The sequence below is a fragment of the Oryctolagus cuniculus genome, chromosome 7, assembly GCF_964237555.1.
Source record: "Oryctolagus cuniculus chromosome 7, mOryCun1.1, whole genome shotgun sequence".
NCBI classification, from domain to species: Eukaryota; Metazoa; Chordata; class Mammalia; order Lagomorpha; family Leporidae; genus Oryctolagus; species Oryctolagus cuniculus.
In genome coordinates, this window is record NC_091438.1 from 59,433,287 (window position 1) to 59,458,899 (window position 25,613).

At 43.1% G+C, this 25,613-nt stretch overlaps 1 protein-coding gene across 4 annotated transcripts; it reads right to left on the reverse strand.

Moving 5' to 3' along the window:
- Window positions 1-346: 346 nt before the first annotated feature.
- CD53 (CD53 molecule) lies at window positions 347-25,599 on the reverse strand. 4 transcript variants are annotated; one of them, XM_051856177.2, is made up of 10 exons: window positions 25,463-25,597; window positions 24,052-24,196; window positions 22,112-22,384; window positions 8,332-8,411; window positions 7,271-7,459; window positions 5,779-5,853; window positions 4,136-4,231; window positions 2,595-2,675; window positions 2,052-2,135; window positions 347-1,197 (listed from the first exon to the last, which is right to left on the reverse strand). In XM_051856177.2, the coding sequence occupies exons 4-10, from the start codon at window positions 8,392-8,394 to the stop codon at window positions 1,126-1,128; spliced, it is 660 nt and encodes a 219-aa protein (XP_051712137.2). In that variant the 5' UTR covers window positions 8,395-8,411; window positions 22,112-22,384; window positions 24,052-24,196; window positions 25,463-25,597; the 3' UTR covers window positions 347-1,125. The 4 variants fall into 4 exon arrangements, with proteins under 4 accessions (XP_051712137.2, XP_017201494.2, XP_051712139.2 ...); XM_017346005.3 differs by lacking the exon at window positions 22,112-22,384 and having other exon boundaries at window positions 25,463-25,599; XM_051856179.2 differs by lacking the exon at window positions 22,112-22,384 and having other exon boundaries at window positions 24,048-24,196; window positions 25,463-25,599.
- Between the last annotated feature and the right edge of the window lie 14 nt (window positions 25,600-25,613).

Here is a 25,613-nt window from a genome sequence, read left to right on the forward strand (position 1 = left end):
TCCCATATGGGCGCTGGTTCAAGACCTGGCTGCTCCACTTCTAATCCAGCTCTCCGCTGTGGCCTGGGAAAGCAGTAGAAGATGGCCTAAGGTGTTGGGCCTCTGCATCCTCATGGGAGGCCCGGAAGAAGCTCCTGGCTCCTGGCTTTGGATTGGCACAGCTCTGGCCGTTGTGGCCAATTGGGGAGTGAACCATCAGATGGAGGACCTTTGTTGTTCTCAGCCACTACATTTTGGAGTAATTTATTATGCAACAATATATAACTAATACATCTGGCTTGCCAGCTAGAGAGTCAGGCTGAGTAAAGGAAGGTGTATTTGAGATATAAGAATGAGAAGTTTGGGATTGAGGTCATAAGCTATTTTATTTATTGAAGAATTAAAAATAGCACATTAACAAAACCTTATCTGATAGAGAAGTTACACTAGAGCTCTTCTGAATGAGATTATCAGCTAATACACCAGAGATACTGGACTGCTGAGTTCTTCCATGACTATGTAAATCAAAGGCTAAAAGATATTTGCAGTCAAGATATGAATCACTGGATAGTTTCTTTATCTGGAAAGACTTACAATAATAAGGCATTTAACAAAAAAGTTGAAATGAAACCTCACCCTTTGGGGAAAGAGTTTTCTGTTAATTCCTGTAACCAAGGCCCCCAGAGCGAAAGGAAACATAGGGTTGTGACAAGAATCCAGTGAGCCTGGCCCCAGAGCTTTCCTCTGCTTTCTTTTGCTTGACTTTGGAAAGCAGACTGGATGTGGTTTAGAGGCTAGAGACTGATTTAACAATAGTAATTTTCAAAACATCAAATCCTAGACTTGCCCCTGGGTTTTGACCTACTAGCGCCATAAGTTCTCTTGGTCTCTCACTTCTGTAAAACACCCAGGTATTTTACCACCTTGCTTCCGTCAATGGATGAATAGTTGTCTTGCTGCATGAGATGGGAAGTATCTGACCAACACCCTCTTCTCCAGTTGTATAAGACAGAGACCCAAGCAGAGAAGAGATGAAGGGAAGATGATGACAACAGTGCAGCAGGTGATTATTTAGGGCTTCATGCTATAAGTGGTTTTAGATTTCCAAAGATGAGACAAATCTCTCCAGCACAGGGAGGTTGCAGGTCATAGTCCTAGGACCCGGGTGGATTTGTCAATCTGGCAGTTCAGGGTCAGTGCAAAGGACATTCCCAACACCTGAGAAAAGAGTTGGGAAAATGTGAAGTCTTCATATGAGTAGTCATTCCTTCCACAGCTCCTGGAATTAGCACCCCCCCCCCGCCAAAATAAAGAACATATCTGTCACACAGAGACCACCATTCCCACCATAGCTTCAACTTCCCTCACAGTAACTCTCCTTTGACTTAAGAGAGCAATGGGGAGAGAAATGGTGGCCATGATGGCAAGAAAACATCTCTGTCTTAAGAAGTCAAAGCAGCCCTGCTGCTGAGATAATACCAATTTTGCTCATTGAACACTGCGCAATGAGTCATCACCATAAACATCCTATGCTTGCACAGTTTCCAAGCAAAGAAAAATCATCTTTCTCTGAACTTTTTGACTAAACTTTAACTAATCTTTGATATATTCAACACTTGGGTAGAAACATGTTAGAAATATCACATAATGAAAAAACACACAAAGCTCCCCCCAATCCACCCTTTATAACTAAACTGATGAAATTGCTATCATCAACTCCTTCTTACTATGCTAGGTCAACTGTTCCAGTGGAACACTTCATTGATCATAGTCTTTTCCAGACTGGTTGAGTGACAGACAAGCGTGGGGTTTTGCTTCATAGATTTTAAGTTGACTGTGAGTCACAAAGGTCTCTGAGGGCTAAGTTGACCAGGTAGATGTTACTACAGCATGCTTTCTGTGTGCCTTAAATCAAATTTGTAATAACATCGTTTGCTAATTGACCAGAGGAACTTATCTAATAAAAGCAGCCAACATTTGTTGAATATATGCTATGTGCCTGGTATTGTTCTAAAGCCTGACGTGACTTACCCCACCTAATCATCACAGCAGTCCCACAGTTAAGTTCTTACCTGAACCACACATATACAGATGGTGATGATGCCAATATACAAGAAGTTGGATTGAAACCACTGTTGTGCTTTTATGTAGCAACCCTGGAAAAAATAACAGGTATGGATGATAGTACACCATGATTCAACTTTATCAAGAGGATTATTTGGGAAGATAGTTTGTATTTTTCCTGACGTAATGCAGAGACAGGTTTCTTTGCATGGATGTAGAAACAGGTATAAGGTAGGGAATACTAAACAAGAGACTTTTCAATGACACCTAATACAAAAGGTTTAGATCTTTACTACCCATTAAATCAGCTCCCAAAAGGCAGGGCAGCAACAAATGCCCTTGTGTTCTTTGAATATTTGGTGTTGATCTAATATTAACAAGGATAATATAGCCTGTGCAGTCCTGGGATTGATTTGCATTTCAGTTTCTGCTTCAACAACTAGTAAATCTGTCAGCCCTACAAAGTTCCAGGTCGGATTTTGGTTGGTGAATGAGATAAATAAGAGTTTAAACAAAGAGGGCGATAATAGAAAAGTTGCCAACAGGATTACCTTAACTTGTGAATCTGAAGGGCAAGATGCTGGTGGGCCACGGGGCCAGTCGCTTGTGCCATTTACACCACAACACTGCAGCTGAAAGCCAAATCCCCCCAATATAGGATGGTTAGAAAGTCAACAGGAAAACTAGACCTCAGAGGAAATGGTTAGGCTCTTCAGATCTGACTCCATAGCAGAAAGTCCTGAATTGGTCTGACTACATGGGCTCCTTGGAACAAAGTACTTTCAAACATGTTATACCATTTTATTCACATAAGACTCCTGTGAACTAGAGAGGGCGTGCTTAATGTATTCAAATTTTACAGAGCAATAAGTAGGCATCCATAGGACTTTACCATGAAAGGTTCAGTTTGACCACACCTGGACCCACCAACCAATTTGAAGATAACAGCAGGAGAATCAGATATTATGTGCCTGTTTACAAGGTACACCAGGGAAATGCCAGCTCTCATAAGGTTTCACCTTTCACAAGGTGAAAACTGCTTCAAGCCCCTTGATTCTCTGGGTTTGTGGGAGGCAAGACTCTCTGACACTAAAATATCTAGAGTAACCAAACAGCCAGATCCAGGAAGTGGGGAATCCTATAGTACCAATAACCTTATTTCTTTCCAAAAAACAGGTAATATGAGCAGAAAAGGATAGTACTGAAGATTAAAATAGTCACCCAAATGTGAAATGGGGAACTTGTTTGGGTCTAGACTTGGACAAATCAATTAAAAGACTTTTGAAAGAATTAAGGACTTGGCTGCAGACTATGTATTAGTAATATTAAGGAATGATAAAAATTTAGATATATTAAAAAAGTTCTTTTTTCATGAATGGGATGATATATAGTGTTTGCTTCAAAACATTCTAGCAAAGAAGTGTAAGAAATTAGAGGAAATGACTCTGGCAAAATGTCAACTGCTGAACTTGGTGACATGTACTTAGAGAATCATTTGCAATTGTTCTCTTTATTTTGTATATTATGAAAATTATATAAAATATTTTAAAACTGAACTGGGAAAAAGATGGGATTGGGGATCTAGGGAGATTCAGTGATATTTTCCCAAGGCTGCCCACTTCTTGTCTCCACACTCTAATTCCTGTGCCATTTCCTCTATTCCATGCTAAACAAGTATGTGGTCAAAGTGGTATTGCTGAAGATGCAAACTGTGGCACGAGGAGTAGGATGCAGGAGGGCTTGTGCAACTTGGGGATTTGTAGGGATTTCTTGTGTCATATATGCCTCTTTTCAATTAAATTTTAGAAAATAAGTAAACTAATCCAGTAGTATATCTTTGGGTCTCTTCACATCAGAGTAGAACTTAAACAGTGAGCCAATCTGAGTTAGCACAAGATGAATGAGAAGATAGAGAGAATTTTGTGTCAACAGAATTGATTGCTGTGCTCCCTTGTGTGTGAAAGCCAAGGCATTACTCTGTATGCCAGGACTGTAAGCATTAGATTCTGAAACTTCCAGGCAAGGTGCAAGCCCCAGGTATTAAGGCTGGAAAACAAGGTCTGGGCTGGTTTGAGGGTTTGTCTGTACTCACAAATGACTGGATGGAGTCCCATGCCACCTTGGTGCTGTTATCTGATTGGTAATGTTGGATGCTGTCAGTCAGACCATCAGCCACATACTTGTTCAGCTAGACAGGGTGCATGCCAGCAGAGAAAACATTGTAAAAAGCAGGTGAGTTTGAGGAATAAGGAGTTTCTAGTATAGGTGGCTTGGATTTCAGATTTATTCAGATTTTGTAATATTTCCATATATATAACTAGCTATGTTGGGGATTGGGCCCAAATCTAAACCTGAAATTCATTTCTGTTTCACATATACTTTATACACATAGCCTGAAAATAAGTTATGCTTTGGTTTTAGTGCTTCTGCATTTTGACTGTGACCTATCAGCATGAGGTCAGTCTGGAGCTTTACCCTTGCGGCATCATGTCAGTGCTCAAAAATTTCAGAATTTGAAGAATTTTGGATTTCAGCTTTTTGAAATAAGGATTTCTAGTGATCCACTTGCTCCTCCCTTCCAAGTGGTCTCCTTAGAACTGAGAGGAGGAATTTATTTTTATGGGAAGAATTGCTGCTGATGAGATGGAATAGAAGAAAGAAGTATCAGTGGATTCTTGTCCTTTAAGAGCTTGGGTTTTAAAAGTCATGAGGGGCTGGCACTGTGGCGCAGCGGGTTAATGCCTGGGCCTGAAGCGCTGGCATCCCAGATGGGTGTCGATTCTAGTCTTGGCTGCTCTGCTTCTGATGTAGCTTTCTGCTATGGCCTGGGATGGCAGTGGAAGATGGCCCAAGTCCTTGAGCCCCTGCACCTGTGTGGGAGATCCAGAGGAAGCTCCTGGCCCCCGGCTTTGGTTCGGCGCAGCTGCGGTTGTTGAGGCCAATTGGGGAGTGAACCATCAGATGGAAGACCTCTCTCTCTCTCTCTCTCTCTCTCTCTCTCTCTCTTTCCCTCTCCTCTCTCTAACTCTGACTTTCAAATAAATAAATAAATCTTTTAAAAAATAAATAAAATTCATGAACACATGGTACCAAAGAGGTACCTGTACCGCAGTATTTACAGCAGCACTATTCACAATCACTAAAATATGCAATCAGCCAAGATGCCCATCATCAGGTGAATGGATAAAGAAAATGGAGTATATATAAACATATATATATACACACACACAAATGTATATATAATAGAATATTATTCAGCTATAAAAAATGAAATTCTATCATTTGTGTCAAAATGGTTGCAATTGGAGGACATCAAGTTGAGTGGAGTAAGTTGGACACAGAAAGACAAATACTGCATGTTCCTCCTTATATGTGGGGGCTAAAATTTTTAAAAATCAAAAAACAAAAACAGAAAAAGAAATGTCTCTGTGTATCAGTGTTGCTGCAAATAGTGTTTTGACAGACTGTGTTCTGCCATGCAGATACATGTGAAAAAGTAAGTAGGAGAAAGATGAATTTGTCCTTAATGTTCTTTCCGGTCCTTCTTCACCACACCAAGCACAACGTCCTTCAGGAAATTTTTCATCTGCCCGATTAGAGTTAATCTCTCTCCCCTCCATCCTTCCACTTCACTTCTATCCCTACTATAGAACATATTTTATTCTAACTTTTTCTCCAACTGCACACTCCCCACTTTCAGCAACACAACAATGAGTTTTGTTCTGTGTAACATACCTTCTGTTCATATACGAAGAGCAGAATGGCCAAGATCACCTCAGCAAGTAGGATGACGAGCAGCAGGACAAAGAACTGGGGTAAAGCAGAGACACACTCACAGCACTGGTCCCAGATCCCATCCCACCCCCTCTCTGCCCTGGGAGCAGGTGGGTCTTGGCAGAATGCTCCTGTTCTTGCAGTCTCCTGCCTTTGTAGACCTCTTTATTTTGTGAGCAATGTGTATTCTGTTCTTACAACTGGACACCAGAGGGCAGACTAGCTGTCTTGTAGCTGTTCTCGCCCACTGTGCCTTTAAGAGCAGCATTTCCCTGTTGCATTTTCAATACCATCTATTGGACAAAAGGAGAAATTTTGGCATCATCCTATATAATAAGTTGCACTGGGGGATAATAAATTAAGTCATGTGTCTTGAGAGTTTGGGTCCCAATCCTTTCTGTTAGATGGCTACTTTAGGGTAGAGGGCAAGTAATCCTGAAGGCTAACAAGAGCCCTGGACAGATGAGGAGCTGAGTGGCTCTAATCATGGTTCTAACTCACATTTGTCTCCACCTTTAGATGCTTACTCCCTTTATGCAAATTTCACACAACAGAAAACACATGTTCAGTCATTTCTTCTCTTTTATCAGCTCCTTCATGTTGTGGACCATATGAAATATTTATCCCATGCCTGTTATTTCCCATCTCTGTCTAAGAACTGAAGATGGGGACTGTTTTTGTTTTTTTTTTGTTTTTTTTTTTTTTGTTTTTTTTTTTTTGCATTCCTTTTCTTGGCTCCAGTTTATGAGTTGACCCATAGGGGAAGAAGATTAACTGAAAGACTCAAGAAAGAACCAAGGTGCCTGGGAGCCCCTGGCCGTGGAGAGCAGCACTTGCTGTATCAAGTCCTATTCTGCATGGAGCCCTTCCTTCACAGTGCTTCCAGAGAAAACCCGGAGTCTGCAGTGGTCCTCAGGACACTGAACTGACATGGAAACAACTGGAGACTCTAGTATCTCTCACAGTCAATCTCTACAGGTATAGCTGGAGCTCTTGCTGAAGTTGGGCCACTCTCACTGTGGAGTACCTTGTGCAGAGATGAGTTAAGGAAGCATCTTCTGCCATTTTATGGGCGCTACCACGCTCTGAAGACTTATTTTTCCACCAGTTAATGACTTAGAGTCAGATCCTGACAGTACATTCTAATAGAAAGAGGATGTAAATCGAGGGATGAGACTTGATCTTAACCAGATATGAAGAACAAACAGAATTCTATGAAGGAAAATTCTAATGGCATGGTCATGATTAACACTGTCAAAACGATGCCCCCTCCCACTTATCCCTGGGACCCACACCAGAATACTATTATAGGTCTGGAGTCACTGATCTGAGGTGCCAATCCCATGGCCCTGTGGTTTCCTTGTGGTTCAGTGACTAACTAGAAACTTCATATGTGCCACTTGAGGCATTGTTTTTCCCCATATAGGGCACTACGTTTGCAGTAAGGACTCACCGACATCAGCAAGCACTTGTTTTCCTTGATAGATCCCATGCAGCCCAGAAAGGCAACCACCATGATAATGGAGCCCACGATGACAAGCACATTACCCAGCGTGAGGAAGGGGAGGTTAAAGAAGAGCACCCCGAACTTCTTGTGGATCAGGAGGTAGATCCCAAAGCTCAAAACGCAGCAGCCACAGAACTGAAAAGAAGAATCCCGTAACATTCCAAGGTGAAATATGGTTCTTGAGTTATCTTCTCATATTTCACCTCCTTCAGATTGGAATCACCTTTCTTCCATTGGTTTGGTGCAGACTGTTGTAAACAACCTCTTTACCCAGCTTCCCTATGCTCCCAGAAGACAGGCAATCCTAGCTTCTTTGTATGGACTCCCACCCACATCTCTTCTTACCCATTTCCAGATACCAAAGAAAACTCACTGCTATGGGCCACAGACCCAATTCCAGGCTTCACATATTCTACTTCTCATTGCCTCAATTGCTCATATGTGGCCTCCCTTTTGGAAACCAGGACCATGTAGAGGAGATCCCCCAGCTGAGGAAGTTCATCTTTCTATACAGAAACCAAGCGAATAGTGATCTTCTCACACACACATAAGTACAGACTCATGCTGTGTCTGAAATTCAATTGCTGAGTCTGGTACATGAACCTCTCCAGAAAAGATTAGTTCTCTTTCAAGCAGCTATTCTTCCAAGGGGCCCAGAGAAGAAAATACAAGAACAGAAAGAGGCACTCAATACCCAGAATGCAGTCTTGGGCTTCTTGCGTAGCCGCCATCACTGAGCAACAGTAGCCTAAAGCTCCCAGAAAGAGGTGGCACTACCATTAATTACTGCACTGGTACCTTTTGATTTTGCAGGTTCATTCTGTGATAGGATGGGAAGAAAGGAGTAACTTATTACTCCTTTGCTCTCAGACAGGATGGGTTGGATATAACCCAAGGGTGTATGGGCTACACTCAACCCAGACTCTCCAGTAGAAGGGAAGAAGGAGAGCTTAGCTGGAAAGACTTGAGCTGAGTCCCGTTGCCACACTCAGAAAATACACACTTACCCAGAAGAGTAGGTTGAAGAAAAACAGGACATACTTCAGCAGTTTCAAACTACTCATGCTCATGCTGTGTTATTCTTTCCCTAAAAAGTAGAATAAAGAGAGAGAAATGAGTGGCCAGACTCTACAAGGTGGCATTGGAGACTACAGTATACAGGTGTTCAGGGTTCAAGGGTCACCAGCATCACCTTGCCTTTGAGCTAAGACTTGCCTTTGAAAGTTTCCTCAGGCTTCTTGTTCTCCTAGTCTCTGAATTGAGGTACCAACAGGCTCATCTAGGGCATTCACTTTGCTCCAATTCTACAAGTCAAGGATGCTTAACACTGAATTAAGCAGTATTGAAGAAAACAATAGAGCTGTTCTCAGAAGGTGAGTCACAGTGACATAGGTCAAGCCAGTGCTTTGAGTTTATGTGCAGCGCTGGTGAGCAGAGCCTGGGAAATCACTCAAGAAGGCAGCACTTGGAGTCAGGGATAGGCTGCTGGTCAGTTACACCTGGAGAAGGCCAGCACCTCCTACAATGCTTTGAGATCCCTATACATAGCAAATCTGCTTTGCACATGTGTCCATGTGAAAGTGGAGGTGAACATACACAAGCCTCATTCATTCTTTTTCTGCAGAAACATTTCTGGTCTTCTGTTCTCCCTGTTAGGGGTGATACAACCCTGAATAAGCAGTAGCTATTCCCTGAAGATGTCTATGTTATAGCAGAAATAAAACAAGTCAAACAAACAAGCAATGGGAAAAGCAGTGGAAGAGGCCCAAGTGCTTGGGCCCTTGTACTCATGTGGGAAACCTGGAAGAAGCTCCTGGATTGGCCTAGCTCCAGCCGTTGCAACCATTTGGGGAGTGAACCAGTGGATGGAAGACCTCTCAGTCTGTCTGTCTGTCTGTCTCTCTCCCTCTCCACCCCGCACTGTAACTTTGCCTTTCAAATAAATAAATCTTAAAAAATATAACCTATGATGAATAATAATTTCATCTAAATTGTATTAATTTACCCTTTAGAATGTGCCATTTAGCAGTCTCATTTCCAAATTCTTGAGAATCCCTAATACCCTTTTCACAAAGTGTAGTGCACAAATTCTTAAGAATCTTTAAACCCGTTTATCAAGCAATAAAAGATAAAATATGTCAAGTCCCTAAGGATAGCACCAAATACCATGCAAATTCAAGGAATTTTAGCTACACTACTCACAGAGTATTTCATGGGCAAGGTAACAATTTGACCCATTCAAATGGAAGTAGTTATGAGCGGTCAAACATTATTAAGATTTGCTATACCTAAGCTCTGCTGTGGCTACTAAGCACTTGCAATTTTACAAGTTTGAATTAAAATGTGTTTGGAAGGGTAAAAGGCACACTTAGGATTTTAAAAAATTATATTAACATTTGTATATTGATCACATGTTGAAATGATAATATTCTGGAAATATTGAGATAAAATACAATATTAAAATTAATTTTATCTTTTTCACTTCAGCGTTCTCATTGTGAACTATCAAATAATAATATCAAATAATATCATCTATTTGAGATATGTTCCTCTTGCTAAGATGATTTAACAGGGGCCGGACTTATTTTCTAACCAGAAAAACTTAAAAATGCACAAATAAAACGATGGTTTGCAAGTCACTGGTTTTGAGACAACAAAGGAAATCAACCCCTGAAAGATGGAAAATAAATGATGTGATCCCTGTGACTGCCCAGCTTACTGCGTGGACAGTTTCCAGACCATGGGACAGCCTGGCAGACTTCTTGGAGAGAGTCAGAGCTGAGATTGTAAGGAGACAAAGGTCGCTGGGCCTCCCAGCTGAGGGTAATGTAGAAGGGAAACCTGCACCGAGAACAAACCTCAGAGATTTGCAGGGGGCACCTGCATTAGTTTCTTCTAAATCCTGCAACAAATACCACAAAAGTGGTGCCTTAAAACCACTGTTATAGTTCTGACATTCAGACCTCCAGACTCAAGTAGTTGGCAAGACTGTATCCCTTCTGACAAGTTCAGGAAGAGAATCCATGCCCTTGCCCTTGTCTGCTTCTAAAAGTCTCATGCATTCTCTGGTTCCTTATATCACTCCAACACATTTGCAACTTCCTACTCTTTTCTCCTGCTTCTTATAAAGACACATATGATTAAATAGGCCCCAGCCAGATAAACCACAATAATCCTTCCATCTTGAGATATTCAGCTCTATCAATCTGCAAAGTCACCTTTGCATTACAAGGTGCATTGACATTTTGGAGCTGGAGGACTACCAGCAGTGCTTGTCAAGAATTTAAGCAAGTGCTGATTAGCACATGTGTGTGAAGAAGCTATCCAAAGCTAGGTATCATATTGTCTAGCACTCACATAGAGCCCAGTTAGTGTCTGTTCTCTCTCAAGAGAATGTAAAGCCTCAAGACTCACAGAGTAAAGTACAAAGAAAGGCCTGGCCTGAAGAGTGGGAATATAAAGCTCTAAAATGAATGCTGCTCCAGCTAAGAGAACCACAAACAGCAAGGCCATAAAGGACAAAATTGGAGAGCAAACACCTCCTAATTTCATTACTTTCTATAAAGCTACAATAATGGAGAGAACACAGTATCTTTGTTGAGATAAATAAAAGAAAACACAGAGGCCGGCCTTGTGGTACGGTAGGTTCAGCCACCACCTGGGACGCTGTCATTTCACATTGGAACACCAGCTCAAGTCCTGGCTGTCCTGCTTCCTATCTAGTTCACTGTTGATGTGCCTGGAAAGCAACGGAAGATGACCCAAGTACTTGAGCCTCTATCCCCCGTGTGGGAGACCCAGATGGAGTTCCAGGTTCCTGGCTTTGGCCTGGCTCAGCCTCAGCTCTTGTGGCCATTTGGGGAGTGAATCAGCAGATACCTCTCTGTGTTTCCACCTCTTTGTCTGTCACTTTGCCTTTCAAATAAACAAAATAAATATTTTAAGCAGTAATGGAAGAGTATAGAATTGAGACATATATGGAAGACTGATTTTCAACAAAGATCTAAAGTCAGTATATTAGAGAATGAAGGATACTCTCTTTAATGAATAATACTGAAACAATTAGATACCAATATGAAAAAAACCACAAAAATTTGGATCTATATCTATCATTGAATTAAAAAGTAACTAAAATAGATCATAACTGTGAATTCTCTAGAAAATACAGAGAAAACATTTGCTAGCTTGATTAGACAGAATGGAAAATGCCAAAAGTGGAATTCATAAAGTATTTGGTAAACTGAATTTACCAAAAATTTAAAAATTCTGCTTTTCAAAAGACAGTATTAGGGAAATGAAAAAAAAAGTACACAAAAAAGGAGAAAATATTTCCAAATCAGCATAAGATAAAATGTTTTAGCTATGGGTTGGATGAGTTTATCCTTGTCACCATTTGTTGAAACTGAGTGCCAATGTAAGGGTTATTGTGAAGTGGAGGAGCCTTTAAGGGGATACTAAAGCCTTAAAAGAGATTAATGCATCATTTGCAGGAATGAGTTATTGGGTTAGTTACCACAAGTGTACTATTAAAAAGTAGGGCTGATTTTGGGGTTTTGCCTCTTTTGCATATAAGTGTTTGCAGTTACACTTTCCTCCATAAGCTGAGAAGGACAGGCTCTCCCAGCTCTACTTTTTGACTTCTTGGCTTCCAGGACACATGAGTGGACACAAACGTATTTCCTTTAAGAATTACCCAGTGTCAGGTATTCTGAAATGGCCACAGAAAATTGGCTTACAGCTTATAAACAGGTACAAAAAGAACTCTCAAAACTCAATGGTCTAAAGATGAACAACCAATTTAAAAATGGGCAAAAGATTTGCATAGACACTTCACCAAAAAAGATGCATTGATGGCAAATAAGTACATGAAACAATTCTCTGCTTCATTTGTCACTAGGGAAATGCAAATTAAAGCCATGGTGAGGTACCACTGCACTTCTCCTTTTTTAAGATGTGACCACAGCAAGCGTTGGTGAGGATGTGGTAGAACTGGAGCTCTCTTAAACTGTTGATGGGAAAATAACATGGCATGTCTATGTTAAGAAAGTTTGCTGGTTTTGTCAAAAGTTAAACATATAACTTATATGATCTAGCCATTCTACTCCTAGATGCTTACCCAAGAGAGGTGAAGGCATATGTCCATATAAAAGCTTGTATGGGAATGTCCATAGCAGTCTTAATCTCTAATAACTCCGAATTGGTAACAACCCAAATGTCTTTCAACAGATGAATGTATAAATAAACTATTGGATAACTGTACATTGGAATACTACTCAGCAATAACAAGGAGTGAACTACTGATACATTCTACAGCTTAGATGAATCTCAAAATAATCATGGTGAAAGAAGTTTAAAAATATATATTGGGTCTAGCATTGTGGTGCAGCAGATTAAGCTGCTGCTTGCAATGCTGACAATCCATATAAGTGCTGATCCAAGTACTGACTGCTCCAGTTCTGATCCAGCTCCCTGTTGATGCATCTGAGAAAGCAGCAGAAGGTGTCTGGTCCCCTGCCACCCATGTGGGAGACCTGGATGGAATTCCCAGATCCTGGAAATTGCCTAGCCTAGTTGTGGCCAATATGGCCATTTGTGGAGTGAACCAACAGACAGAAGATTTCTCTTTCTCTCTCTCCTCTGCCTATCTCTCTCTGTACCTGTCTACCTTTCAAATAAATAAATAAATACTAAAAGAAATACATACTGTGGGAGGCCAGCTCTGTGGCATAGTGAGCTAAGCCACCACTTGCAGCGCAGGCAACCCGTATGGGCGCCGGTTTATTTCCCAGCTGCTCCACTTCAGATCCAGCTCCCTGCTAATTGTTCCTGCAAAATCAGTAGAAGATGACCCAAGTCTTTAGGCTCCTGTACCCTTGTGGGAGACCTGGAAGGAGCTCCTGGCTCCAATCTGGCCCAGTTCCAGCTGTTGCGGTCATTTGGGGAGTGAACCAGCAGATGGAAGATCTCTATTTCTGTGTCTCCCTCTCTCTCTGTAACTCTGCTTTTCAAATAAAATAAATAAGTATTTTTTAAAAAAGTACATACTGTGTAATTCCAGTTATATAACATTATATAAAATGAAAGCTAATCTATAGCAATAAAAAGCATCTAGGAATGTGGGTGGTGTAGGGTAGGAAGTAAGTGGAAGGGGAGCAGGGAAGGATGGGAGAAAAGGATTATAAAAGGCCAAGAAGAATCTTTGGAGAGTAATGAATATGCTCATTATCTGACTGTGTGATGGATTTACACAGACATACACATGTTAAGGGCCTTTCCTAATCTGCTCCTGTCCACTACTTCAAACTCTTACAACACTCCCTGTTTTACACATGAAAACTCAGCAAGCACCACTAGCACTGATTTCAACACCTCCTTCCTCACAATTGTTCATGTGGTCCTTTGTTGAAATTCGCCCTTTTCTCTATCTCTGATCTCTTAATCTGGTTAGTTATTAATCATCCTGATGATTCAGCTTGCGTCACTTTTCTGTGAAAACTTCCCCAATGTGTCTACTTCACACTCAAATCTCTCTGCCTCCGAGGGAATGCTTTGTCTCTGCCATCACTAAACACTTGGTCTAATCTGTTTATAGATCTCATCTAATTATTTTGAAATTTTAATGCAGTAACTGTTTTTGTTTGCTTAGAGTTCTTTGTTTTTTAATACTGTACAGAGTCTTATAATCAGCAACAAAAAACAGATACTGAACAACCTCAACACTTGCTTTTCTATGTATCTCTCTCATCACTAGAATTACAACTCCTTGAACACAGAATGTTCTACTCATCCTTGAATCCTTGAAAGGTAGCATAATGCCACTGAATGAACAAAGAACTGACCCTTGACTTAGCCACCCCAATTAACATAGTGCAGTAGAATGAACTTGGTAGAGTTTTTATTCTGCTAATAAACCAATATTTTTAAAAAGTTTTATTTACTTATTTGAAAGACAGAACTACAGAGAGGCAAAGAGAGAGAGAGAGAGAGAGAGAGAGGTGGTCCTCCATTCGCTGGTTCACTCCCCAATTGACCACAATGGCTGGAGCTGTGCTGATCCAAAGCCAGGAGCCAGGAGCTTCTTCTGGGTCTCCCACGTGGGTGCAGGGGCCCAAGCACCTGGGCCATCCTCTACTGCTTTCCCAGGCCATGCCTGAGAGCTGAATTTGAAGTGGAGCAACTGGTCTTGAATTGGCACCCATATGGGATGACAGCACATCAGACAGTGACTTTACCTGTTATGCCACAGTGCTGGCTCCTAAATTGCTTTTTTGTACATAGGCAAATAGTTTATCCATCAGTAACAGAAAGCTGTTGCACCGTATTCCCAATAGAGTCATGTCAGCGCCAACATCCTTTGATCCTGTGATGGTTGCTTCAGGCCTGTGTACCCTAATGGTCCACAGAGCACCATCTACTGTGGTTCCTCAAACCCAAGGGCATCACCACTTATTCTTTCCTTCGCAGACAGGAAGAAGAGCCTCTACCTCTTCCCTCTCTTATTTTCTACTTAACCTCATACCAAATTGAAGAAGACAATCTGCCTAGGTGGTGGAGATTGTCATTGCCTTCTCCCACACACAGGGACGGTTCTGGTTCCCTTCTAACCCGAGAGAGAATGCTATCCTTTTCCCCTTCCTTTTCCTCACTGACGCTGGTCACCACTTCCCACCACCATCCAGAGGAACCGACACGTCTCCTGCAGTCAAAGTCTGGGTCTCCCAACCTCATGACTCACGGCTTCGTGCAGAAAGCCACTGATATCAGTTTCCAGGAAACCTTCCTAAGCAAGCTACGTGTTGCCATGGCCCAGTGTGGAGCCCAGAGATGAGCTTTGCTTTTCAGTTTCCTCCAAGCAAAGAGCCTGGGCTACTAACCTGTCTTGTGGATATCTGGTTCTACACCTCTCTGCTTTGAGCTATCCCTGGAGCACCACCCCATCTAGTCTTGAATTTAATCAAGCTTAGAAGTGGCTAAAGCTGGGCTGACGCCGCAGCTCAATAGGCTAATCCTCCACCGGTGGTGCTGGCATACCGGGTTCTAGTCCCGGTTGGGGCACCAGATTCTGTCCCGGTTGCCCCTCTTCCAGGCCAGTTCTCTGCTGTGGCCTGGGAGTGCAGTGGGACCTGCACCTGCATGGGAGACCAGGAGAAGCACCTGGCTTTTGCCTTCGGATCAGCGCAGCTCCGGCCACTGCAGCTAATTGGGGAGTGAACCAGTGGGTAGAAAACCGCTCTCTCTTTCTGCCTCTCCTTCTCTCTCTGTGTAACTCTGACTTTCACCACTAATATATTTGGCTGAACATCTTCCCAGGCATTTCTCTACACACAGATCTGCTCTCCTATACACACACAAGAGCTTAGCATTCACGGGTCATTATGACTTCTTTACCCTTCCCACCCAGGCCTGTGAAGTATTTGATTTCACTGCAAAGAAAACTGAGAGTGTTATTCACAAAGAGTTTTTTTCTAAATAGAAGGGAAAATCTCTTCTCTATAAGTATCTCCAAAGTAAGAGCTTCTTGCTCATATAAATTTATATAAATAATAAATAGTTCACTGAACCCCCTGGAATGTCAAATTCCTCCTACACATATCTTTTTTTTTTTTTTAAACTTTTATTTAATGAATATAAATTTCCAAAGTACGACTTATGGATTACAATGGCTTTCCCCCCATACCGTCCCTCCCACCCACAACCCTCCCCTTTCCCACTCCCCCTCCCCTTCCATTCACATCAAGATTCATTTTCGATTATCTTAATATACAGAAGATCAGCTTAGTATACATTAAGTATGGATTTCAACAGTTTGCTCCCACACAGAAACATAAAGTGAAAAATAATACATGATTTTTTAAAATGATGATGAAATCAGAGCAGACCTATTGTCATGTTTAATCCCAGTGAGAGTCAAGTTGGGAATTGATAATTTCTTTTTTTTTTTTTTTTTTTACAGAGGATCAGTTTAGTATGCATTAAGTAAGGATTTCGACAGTTTGCACCCCCATAGAAACACAAAGTGAAATATATTGTTATATCTTATTTATAGTCCTCATGTCAACCCTACAACTCGAATGTCATTAAACCCCATTTTACAAACAGAAAAGCAGAGACTCAGCCTTTAACTGGCACAAGATCACCTATCCAGCAATCAGCAAAGGCAGGGTTCGGCCCAGGGCCTTTCATCCACAAAGTCCACATTCCTCCTCTCGTCCTAGGCTCTGGTATAAAACTCTCACTTCCTAACTCAACTCATTTGCTATAGTGTAATAGGCAACCAAATGGACCCCAGCCATCTTTCATCAGTTCAGGCCTCAAGTGTGAACTCCTGGGGGCAGTGACTGGGGAGGTAGAGGGGCTATGAGTAAATGTTTCAGATGGACATTTGGCTAGTGGCTAAGATACCAGTTAGAACACCCGCATACCATAGCAGGGTGCCAGGGTTTGATTCCCAGCTCCACTCTGATTCCTGCTTTTTGTCAATGCAGATCATGGAATACAAAAGTAATGGCTCAAGTAGCTGGGCTTCTGTCACCCACAGGGAGATCTGGATTGAGCTCCTGGCTCCAAGCGCTAGCCATTGCTGGCATTTACAACCAGCAGATGGGGGCTATCTCTCTTTATCTGTCTCTGCTTCTCAAATAAATTTTTTATTTAAAAGGCATATACTTATATAAGTGAGGGTATGATAAACAGTTGTAAGGGGAGAGATGACAATACATAAAACAAAGCAAAAGTACCAACTTTTATGCATAATTTCCTCTAACCTTTCTGTATCTGATCATGGAATGTGTGTGTCAGTGTATTCCCCTCTGAAATCACGGTCTAATAAAAATTCTTTCCCTTCAAGAAAAAGGAGAGAATATTTGGTGATTCGCAAAAGAGAGAAATAAGACAAGAAGGACAAAAGAGAAAAATTGAAGAAAGAAATACTGGTGATCTTGGAAACTTACTGCCTCCCATCTGGGAGCTTAACAAGCTGCACAGTTGAGCTGGGACAGGGACCTTCCTAATAAGGGCACTCCATAAATCAGAAAGAGTTGCCTAAACTGTACACAGCTGATGAACTAGAGGTTCTCTGTCCTTATTTTCCTAAAAATATGCAGAACTTTGTAGCAAAAGGTCTGTCTCTTAGAGGCCTGCCCATAGTGTATACAGGCAGCAACACCAGCTTAACCAAGACTCTGTGTAGGGTAAGGAAAGCCACTTCTTTTCTACTCCTACCACAGTTTGAATAACCTGGATCTAATCATGGGAGCACATCATCAAACCCAAACAGAGGGAAATTCTAGAAAACAACTTGTCCGTGTTCTTCAACAGTATGTAGAATGTCAGTGTTTGAATTAAGGAGGCTAAGAGACATGACAGTCCAGGGCAATTCAGGGTCAGAGAGTTCTTTTTGCTTTGAAGAATGTTAATGAGCATCATTGGTAGCATCTGAATAAAACCTATAAATCACTAATAGCATTGTATCAGCGTTAACTTCCTGATTTTGATAGTCTCAAAGTGACTACGTAAGAGGATTGTTTTCATTTGTCAGAACACACACAAAAGTATTACGAAAGTATTTATAGGAAAAAATCATAAGGGTAATTACTATCATATGAAAAATCCAGGGAAGGTAAAGCAAATGTGGTGAAACATTAATCTCTGGGACATCTGGATGAAGGGATTTCAGACATTCTTTGCATGATTTTTGTAACTGTTCTCTAAGTCTGACTATTTGTCAAAGCAAAAGCTAAAAAATAGAATTGAAAATGAATAATGATCCAAGGTATTATTTATTAAAAAAGATTTATTTATATGTATGAAATACAGAGCAACAAAATCTGCTGTTTCACTTTCCAAATGGCTGCAACAGCCAGGTCTGAGCTACACTGAAGTCAGGAGCAGGAGCTCCATTCTCAACTCCCACACGAGGGACAGAGACCCAAGCACTTGGGATATCAGCCACTGCCTTCCCAGGATAATTAGTAAGAAGTTGTAAAGGAACTGGCACTCTGATATGGGATGCTGGTATCACAAGCAGCAGCTTAACTCATTATGCTACAACGCTGGCCCTGATGGAAAGGGTTCTTATATCGAGATTCCTACAACTTTAGTCCTTGATGGTATAAATATTGAGATTTTACAATCGTTAGTTTTAGAGAAATGAACCATAAGTCAATTTTTCAATTTCTCTATGTGCTCCTGATGTAGAATAAATGTTAATCCATGAGTTCAAATACACTTGAATAACTTTTTAGCCTCAAAAACATTTCTCATGCTTATTCTTTAACTAAGTTTTCCCAAAATAGAAAATGTCAAGCAAAACTGTGACAAATTAAATATATATTGAGTATCTGATTAGCTAACATTGATTTCTCATTAGTGGATTTATTAACGCATATTTCTTTGCCTGATTATGTAAAAATGCACCAGAAATTTCTTTATGTAAACAAAGACTTGGAGCTGGCATTGTGCATAACGAGATAAGCCATTGCCTGAGAGACCAGGATTCCATTGTGCACTGGTTAATGTCCTAGTTGCTCCACTTCTGATCCAGCTGCCTGCTAAAAGCCTGAGAAAAGCAGCAGAAGATGGTGCAAGTGTTTGGCTCCTGCACCTACAGTGGAAACCGGAAAGAAGTTCTGGCTCCTGGCTTCAGCTTGGCCCAGCCCCAGTGGTTGTGGCCATCTGGGGAGTGAACCAGCAGATCTCTCTCTTTCTCTCAACTCTGATTTTCATATAAATAAATAAATCCTTTAAAAAAGCAAAAACACAGTCTAATGATGCCTATTGATGAAGAAATATCTGACAAAAGGAATTAGAGTATAGGGTGGAGGAAACAGCATTCTATTAAGAACCAAGAGACAGCTTAAATAACTAGTTAAGTAGTTCTATGACATTAGTCAAGTCACTTTATTTGAAAAACAAGCAGATTGGAAAGTTCTAACAGCTAACATTTATTGGGCTCTTGTGAGCTAACTACTTTATTTGAACCTAAATAATCTCCAAAGTCCTTTTAAACACGGACCATCTAACACTTGGAGCATAGCTCTCGTTGCAAATAACTATAGAAACACATGCTTGCTGCATCTTTTCTTTTACGACAATTCTTGGCTTCAGCTGTGGCATATGATGCTACTGCTTGCACAGAAACTCTATTGTGAGGTCACTAAATGGATAGTGATAAAGGAGACTTGCCTCTGTGTCCCAACATACTTTCATGGTTTCCTCTCGGACACTCACCCACTGGTTTTGATATTACATACTTCCCTGTCTCCCCAAATCCGCTTCCAGACAGCTCTCCAAACTGATGTCCCCACTCAAGCTGCAGTCTTTTCCTTCTGCTGACAAAACAGCCCCCCAGGAAGTCAGCTCTACCCAGCTGTTGGGTTGCTTGGGTCACTTTGCTCCAGGGCTTAGCACCTGCAGTGACAGCTGGGTTTCGAAAGCTTTACATAAGGGCAGATGTCCAGACTACAGCCCTGGAGGATTTACACACCGTGGGTGTGCTCTCAGTGCAAGGCGTGTTACAGGCTGACTAATCTAGGAACACAAACTAACCACAGTGTTTCCTGGAAAAGAAGTTGAAGAAAGAGAATGGCTGTAACCTTGTGAAAAGCTCCACCCTTCCTTCTGACCTAAAGGAAAAAACCTAAGTTGAGGAGGAGAAAATCTGCCCCTTCAGCTTCACCTCAAGCTACATCTCATCAATTCCATAATGTGGATGGGCTATATCCCCAAGATAGAGCCCTGCCCATGGGGAGGCCCACCATCTGCCAGGTCAGTGGACCCTTGCCCTCCACTTTCACGTGTAAAGTAGGAGAAAGGACTTCCCACTTCCTGTGGTCCTGCCAATCTGGCTTGTGATGCGACAATCTCACTTGCTCACTTTCATTTGTGCGGGTCTCGGGTTCACCTGTAGAGTGCCTTCTGTCTGGAATGCCAGTTCTCCCAGTCCCCACGGCAAACTCATGCTTCTTTGAAAGTGAATCTCAGCACTCGCATCCTCTCCCAGCGAGTCTCTAGTACATTCCTAAATCACCTTCTGTGTGCACTGTCCCTCCAGCACAGAAAGAGCACATTGCATTGTGCTTGTGTATTGCTGTGTCAGCTCTCCTTGCTGGGTTCTGCAAACGCTTGGAGATCGATGCCCACATCAGCAGTCCTTGTGTCTGCAGCACTGCGCACAATGCTGGGCCAGGGGTATGTTGTAGTTACAGGGCGGGGAAGAAGAACAGAAGTCTGAGGGTTTCTGGGAAGTCAGGGGTCAACCAGAGGTTATAAGAAACTAAGGACCAATGGATTTTGTCCTTTTTAGTTTGTACTTCTTGTCAAGGGACAAAAGTGGGATCACTCAGATGGCAGTAAAAGTAGCAGCAAAGGGATGGGTTTTGAATTATTCCCTGTGACTACAGATGTCCAACCCACTGTTTAAAAGTTAAATATTCTTAACAGGCCCACACAGGAAATGTCACAGGAAATCATGTTTCAGTTCACCTTCTACTCCCATTCAACCACAATTTCAAAACAGTGCAGATTCTGCTTGAGATTGAGAAAGCAAAACTTGAAGCTAGAATTCTGCTTTGGTTCAGCTGGCTTCCAAAACGCCTGCACAGTTATCTCTTATCTACCGTGTAAATTCCTTAGGGGCAGGACTCCCTGTTGAACAGATAACCCACTTCTATCTTGTCCCCACCAGTACTTTCCACAGTATCTGGCCTCAGGAGGCACCTAAGTCCTGGTGATTAAGTGAATGCCTGAGAACTTTGGTTCCTCATCTTCTAAGCCACGGCCCAGGAGCTCCTGAAGTACCTCAGAGTCTAGGGCTCTCTCCCGTCACCACCCCTCCTCCACAGCTACGTGAGTGTGGTCACAGGGGACTTTCCTCTCTTCCTCCCAGAGCCTAATCAAGCGAGATTCTCGCAGGCCTCTAGAGAAGTAAGCTCCGACACAGAGCTCCCGCGGTGCCCAGCAACTACCGTGGTGGTCAGGACCAGAGCTGGCTACCCTGTGACTGAGTCCATGTCACCTCGGACATTAGTTATGGCACACAGAAAGTTGTGGCTAGGTCAAGTTTGTGGGTTGTCTTTCAAATTATATTTACCAGCATTCCTGTTTTGCGTACAGGGGCAAGTTAATGTGGGTATGCCTTAAGAGCCACTACACACTTCCTGTAGGGACACTAAGCATCCCTTAGTGCTATGTAGCTTCCACCTCTTAACATCCAGTTACTAAAAATAAATACGTACTTTAAAAAATCATCCAGTTACTGAGCACATCTGATGTGTTCCTTTAACCATCCTTCTATTTAGCGGCTGTGGGGAGTCACAGTGGAAATCACTAACTTCCCTTTTGAATGTTTCTCAAATGAAGAAGACCCACGTCTCCCAGCGGCCTTTCTACATGGCTCCAGCCGTGAGTTCTCTCCTCACTTTAAAATCACAAGACCGATTTTCTAAAGACCTGAGCACAAGGAAATCGTTCCAACTTCATCTCACACAGAGAGCTCCAGGCATCAGAAGTTACCGGACAAAGCAACTCAAGCATGGAATGCCAGGCCCAAAGAGACATCAGGCAAAAGGAGCTTGATTAAATGAACATTTTGGGGCCTGGCTGCCTTCGGAGACGTCACTGGGATCTCAATGGCTGTCTCTACTTCTTCCTGCCCTCAGTATTTGTGAAACAAGAGTTGTGGATTTCAGAGTTAGTACAAGGATGTAGAGACTCGTAGACAGACACCCTCCCCTACACAAAATGATCCAGAGCTCTGCTTTTGAACCAGTTCAATGTCATCAGTCTTACCTTATTCAGGCACTGCTCCTCAATCCTTTAGGCAGGCTTCTGTGATTATACTTGAAGTGGCTGTGACAAGGCTGCTAACCCGGATGTCGGGAGATATTTGTGTAAAAGGAGAAGTGGAGGGTGAAAAAAATACGATCACGTTGTGACGACAGGAAGCCCAAATGAGCGGAGGGAGGAAGTGAGGTTGAGTCCTCCGTCTTTAGCTTCAGAGAGTCAAAGCGTCCCCCGAGGCTTTTCAGAAGCTTTCTGTTGAAGCCTACCCTAAACGGCTTGCTGTGACACAGGGGAAAAGCCAAGGACCAAGATGTGGGAACCAGCCTGTGACCCACCGAGGTGGGTCCTGGGTGGCCTCAGACATGATTGTTGTTTGGAAAAAAGGAGACTATTTCCCAATCAAAGTGGGACCTCAGAATTCCCCATGAGTCTGCTCAGGCACAAGGGTGCCTGGCCCCATGGCCAGCATCTCCCACTCGGGTGGACTGAGCAACAGGGGGGGCCAAAGAATCAATGCTCTCTAAAGCTTCTAAAGACCAAAAGTTAGCAATGCCTTCCTGAAGGCGCTCTGCCCTCTCCCCATGCTCTTCAGCTGGCTTTGGGCAGTCTCTGGGCTCCTCTTGGATTGGGCAAGACTTTTCTGCCTCAAAAGCAAGAGTTTCCTTATGTGAGAGGATGGTCACGGGCAGTTCCCAAGGCTCAAGTTAAGGGGCACTGGTAGAAAAGAGGCAGTTAGTAGAGGGAGCCTTGTCTCTGCAGCCCATAGGTCTGCTTTCGGTCCCTGCTTCAGCTCGGCCGGCTGTGCAATCCAGAGCACATCTCAACCTCTCAACCTCAACGTCTTGATAGTAACACCCAACAGGAAGCCACTACTTACTGTTCCTGTTCTATCCCCATTTGTAGATTAGAAAGCAGAGGCTCAGAACGGTTAGAGAATTTATACAATCACGCAAAGAAATGGCAAAGCTGGGACTCAAATTCAAGAAAGCTGTTTGAGAAACATTATGACCAGTAGATTTTTAAAAATCGTTTCCAGTGTCCCCTCTGCTTCATCTACTGGAATTTTCTTGGGCTGAAATGGTCAAGGGAGAAGTGACAACCTGATTGTGTCACTGGCAGCTTGAGACTTGGAACAAATCACTGAGCCCCCGTTTCTTCCTCTGATAAGTGGATACATGGATGGCTCTCTCTCCCGAGGGCTTGACCTGGAAGCTCACACTGGGGAAAGTCATCTCTCTCTGTCTCTTCTTTCACCCTGAGACATGTAGACTCTGGAGTGTTCTCTGACCAGGGCTGGCTCATGGGGAAACTGAGTCAAACAAAGAGGGAAAGGCTTTTTTTTTTTCTTTTTTGTTTTACTGCAGAACTTGTCAATCCTTAATATTCTCTAAGCAGAGGGAACACTGTTGAGATTTTTCCCAAACTTATCTGATGCTGGAGCAATGTGTGTGTGTGTGTATGTGTGTGTATACACGCATGCACAGGCACACATACACACATGTGTGTGATCCTTCTGAAGAAAACAACTTGTTGACTTAAGTCAGGTTGTGCTGTCCTAAGGTCCCCTCTCTGGGGCGTCTGACACTGCCCTCCACTTGGGGCTGTGGCTCTGCTGGGCCCTCGCTGTGGAGCTGGGGAGAGGCTCCCCTCTCGACTCCCATTTTCCAAGTTATAGCACCCATTCCTCTGGCTTCCTTTGCTGTCACTCCACAGGGTCACAACTCTGCACATGCGTGGCCCCAGCACTCATTTCTACCCCACGTGCATCTACTCAGGTGTCTCCCAGGCTCCTGAGGTCGGTACCCTGATCCAGTTTACCCCCAATCCAGCTTCCGCACCATGTCCACCACCCCAGAGGAGAGCTGACGCACCTCCCAGCTGCTCACATCAGAAGCCAGGGGTCTGTTTAAGCTTCTGGCTCTATCACAACCCCGTCCCTCACCAACCGCTATGTCCTGTGGTGTCCTGTGAAGTCCTGTGAAGTATGCTCCTGCCAAGCACTGCTCCAGCCGGGTCTCTTCTCTCCAGCACCACAGTCATTACATTGATCTTCACCTCTCACCTGCCGTCAGATGCTGGCGCTTCCTCGCTCTGCCCCAGGAGGAGAAGACTGCCTTCAACATGCAAAGTTGATACAGCACGGGCCAGCTTCAGCTCCCAGCCAGCCCCACCTCCACACCACACCCTGGATAACACAGGACACCAAATTCCTCTGATTTGTTTGAATGACTCAGTCTATTCTCTCTCCCCATCCAACCCCCACTCCCGCTCCCCCAACCCCAGCTTCTCACCTGACTCATTCCTAGCTATCTCTCATATCTCAATTACTCCAGAAAGTCCTCCAAACAAGACCAGGCACTCCTGCTATGTGTTCCCACTGCCTGCCCCATCACTCATTATTCCTCCTTGGCTACTCTCGCCACCAGACTCAGAGCTCTCACATTCTGCTTGGCTGTGTGCATGTTGAGTGATCTTGCTCAGTATTGCGTTTTTAGTGCCTCCCGTCAGGTCTGGTGCCAAGAGCAGTGCTTTATAAGCATTTGAATACTTTCTGGTAGTGTAAAACCTAAAAGTCAGAAGGACTAGAGATTTGGGATAGTAAGAGGGAGTAAGAGGAAGAAAGAAATAAGTAGAAGGAACATCCGCGGATGGGTTGGGTAAGAACTTCTCAGGCCAAGAGTTCCTCACAGGAAAGGTGGATGGCCATTGTAGTGGGGGAATTTGTCCCACCAGGAAGGGCTCATTCAAGTCCTTGATTTTCAGGGGTGACCTTGGCCCAAGGGTGGGGCAGGGGTGGAGAACAGGATCCTCACTTAGACCCAAACCTACAAGATTTTGTTGATAACTAAAGCTGCTGTTTTAAAAAGCTGTGTTTATTTATTCGAAAGGCAGAATGACAGATAGGGAGAGATCTTCTATCCACAGCAACTGGGGCTGGGCCAGGCCAAAGCCAGGAACCAGGAGCCAGGAACTCGATCTTGCTCTCCCACATGGGTGGCAGGAATCCAAGTACTTGTGCTATCATTCATTCATCATTCATCATTCATTTCACTGCATCCCAAGTGAGTTAGCAAGAAGCTGACCGAGAAGCAGGAAGCAGGAAGTAGCCAGGACTCAGACCAGGCATCTGGCCTGGCGTGTGGGTGTCCCACACAGCAGCTCAACCCACTGCACCACCATGCCTGTCCCTGGTGCTGCCTTTGACCACCAGATGTTTACAATGCATTGGAACATGAGCAAAAACAAGCGGGGAGCAAGAATGTGGGGAACCCCATGCTGTTGGGTAATTGGCATGAATGCTCAAAAGCTTTGAAAAAACTACATTAGAAAAAGGATTTAGCAGAATCTCAGACTCACGGTTTGCTCTTCTCGGTGCACAGAACACTATCAACCACCACAAGTGATAATGAAACCTGCGAGTTCAGGAAGCTCAGCCAGAGATATAATGCTCCACAGGTCTCAGAGCAGACACAGCTACTCTCTGGGATGGCAGCAGCGGCTATGACAC

Bases quoted from the DNA above. Each gene is read 5' to 3' on its own strand.
- CD53 (XM_017346005.3), bottom strand. From the start codon at position 8,394: ATGAGCATGAGTAGTTTGAAACTGCTGAAGTATGTCCTGTTTTTCTTC. The intron at 7,460-8,331 runs GTAAGTGTGTAT...TCTTCTTTTCAG, and splicing joins TCTTCAACCTACTCTTCTGG to TTCTGTGGCTGCTGCGTTTT. The intron at 2,676-4,135 runs GTGAGTACAGAC...TTTGGCTTTCAG, and splicing joins GGGACTCCATCCAGTCATTT to CTGCAGTGTTGTGGTGTAAA.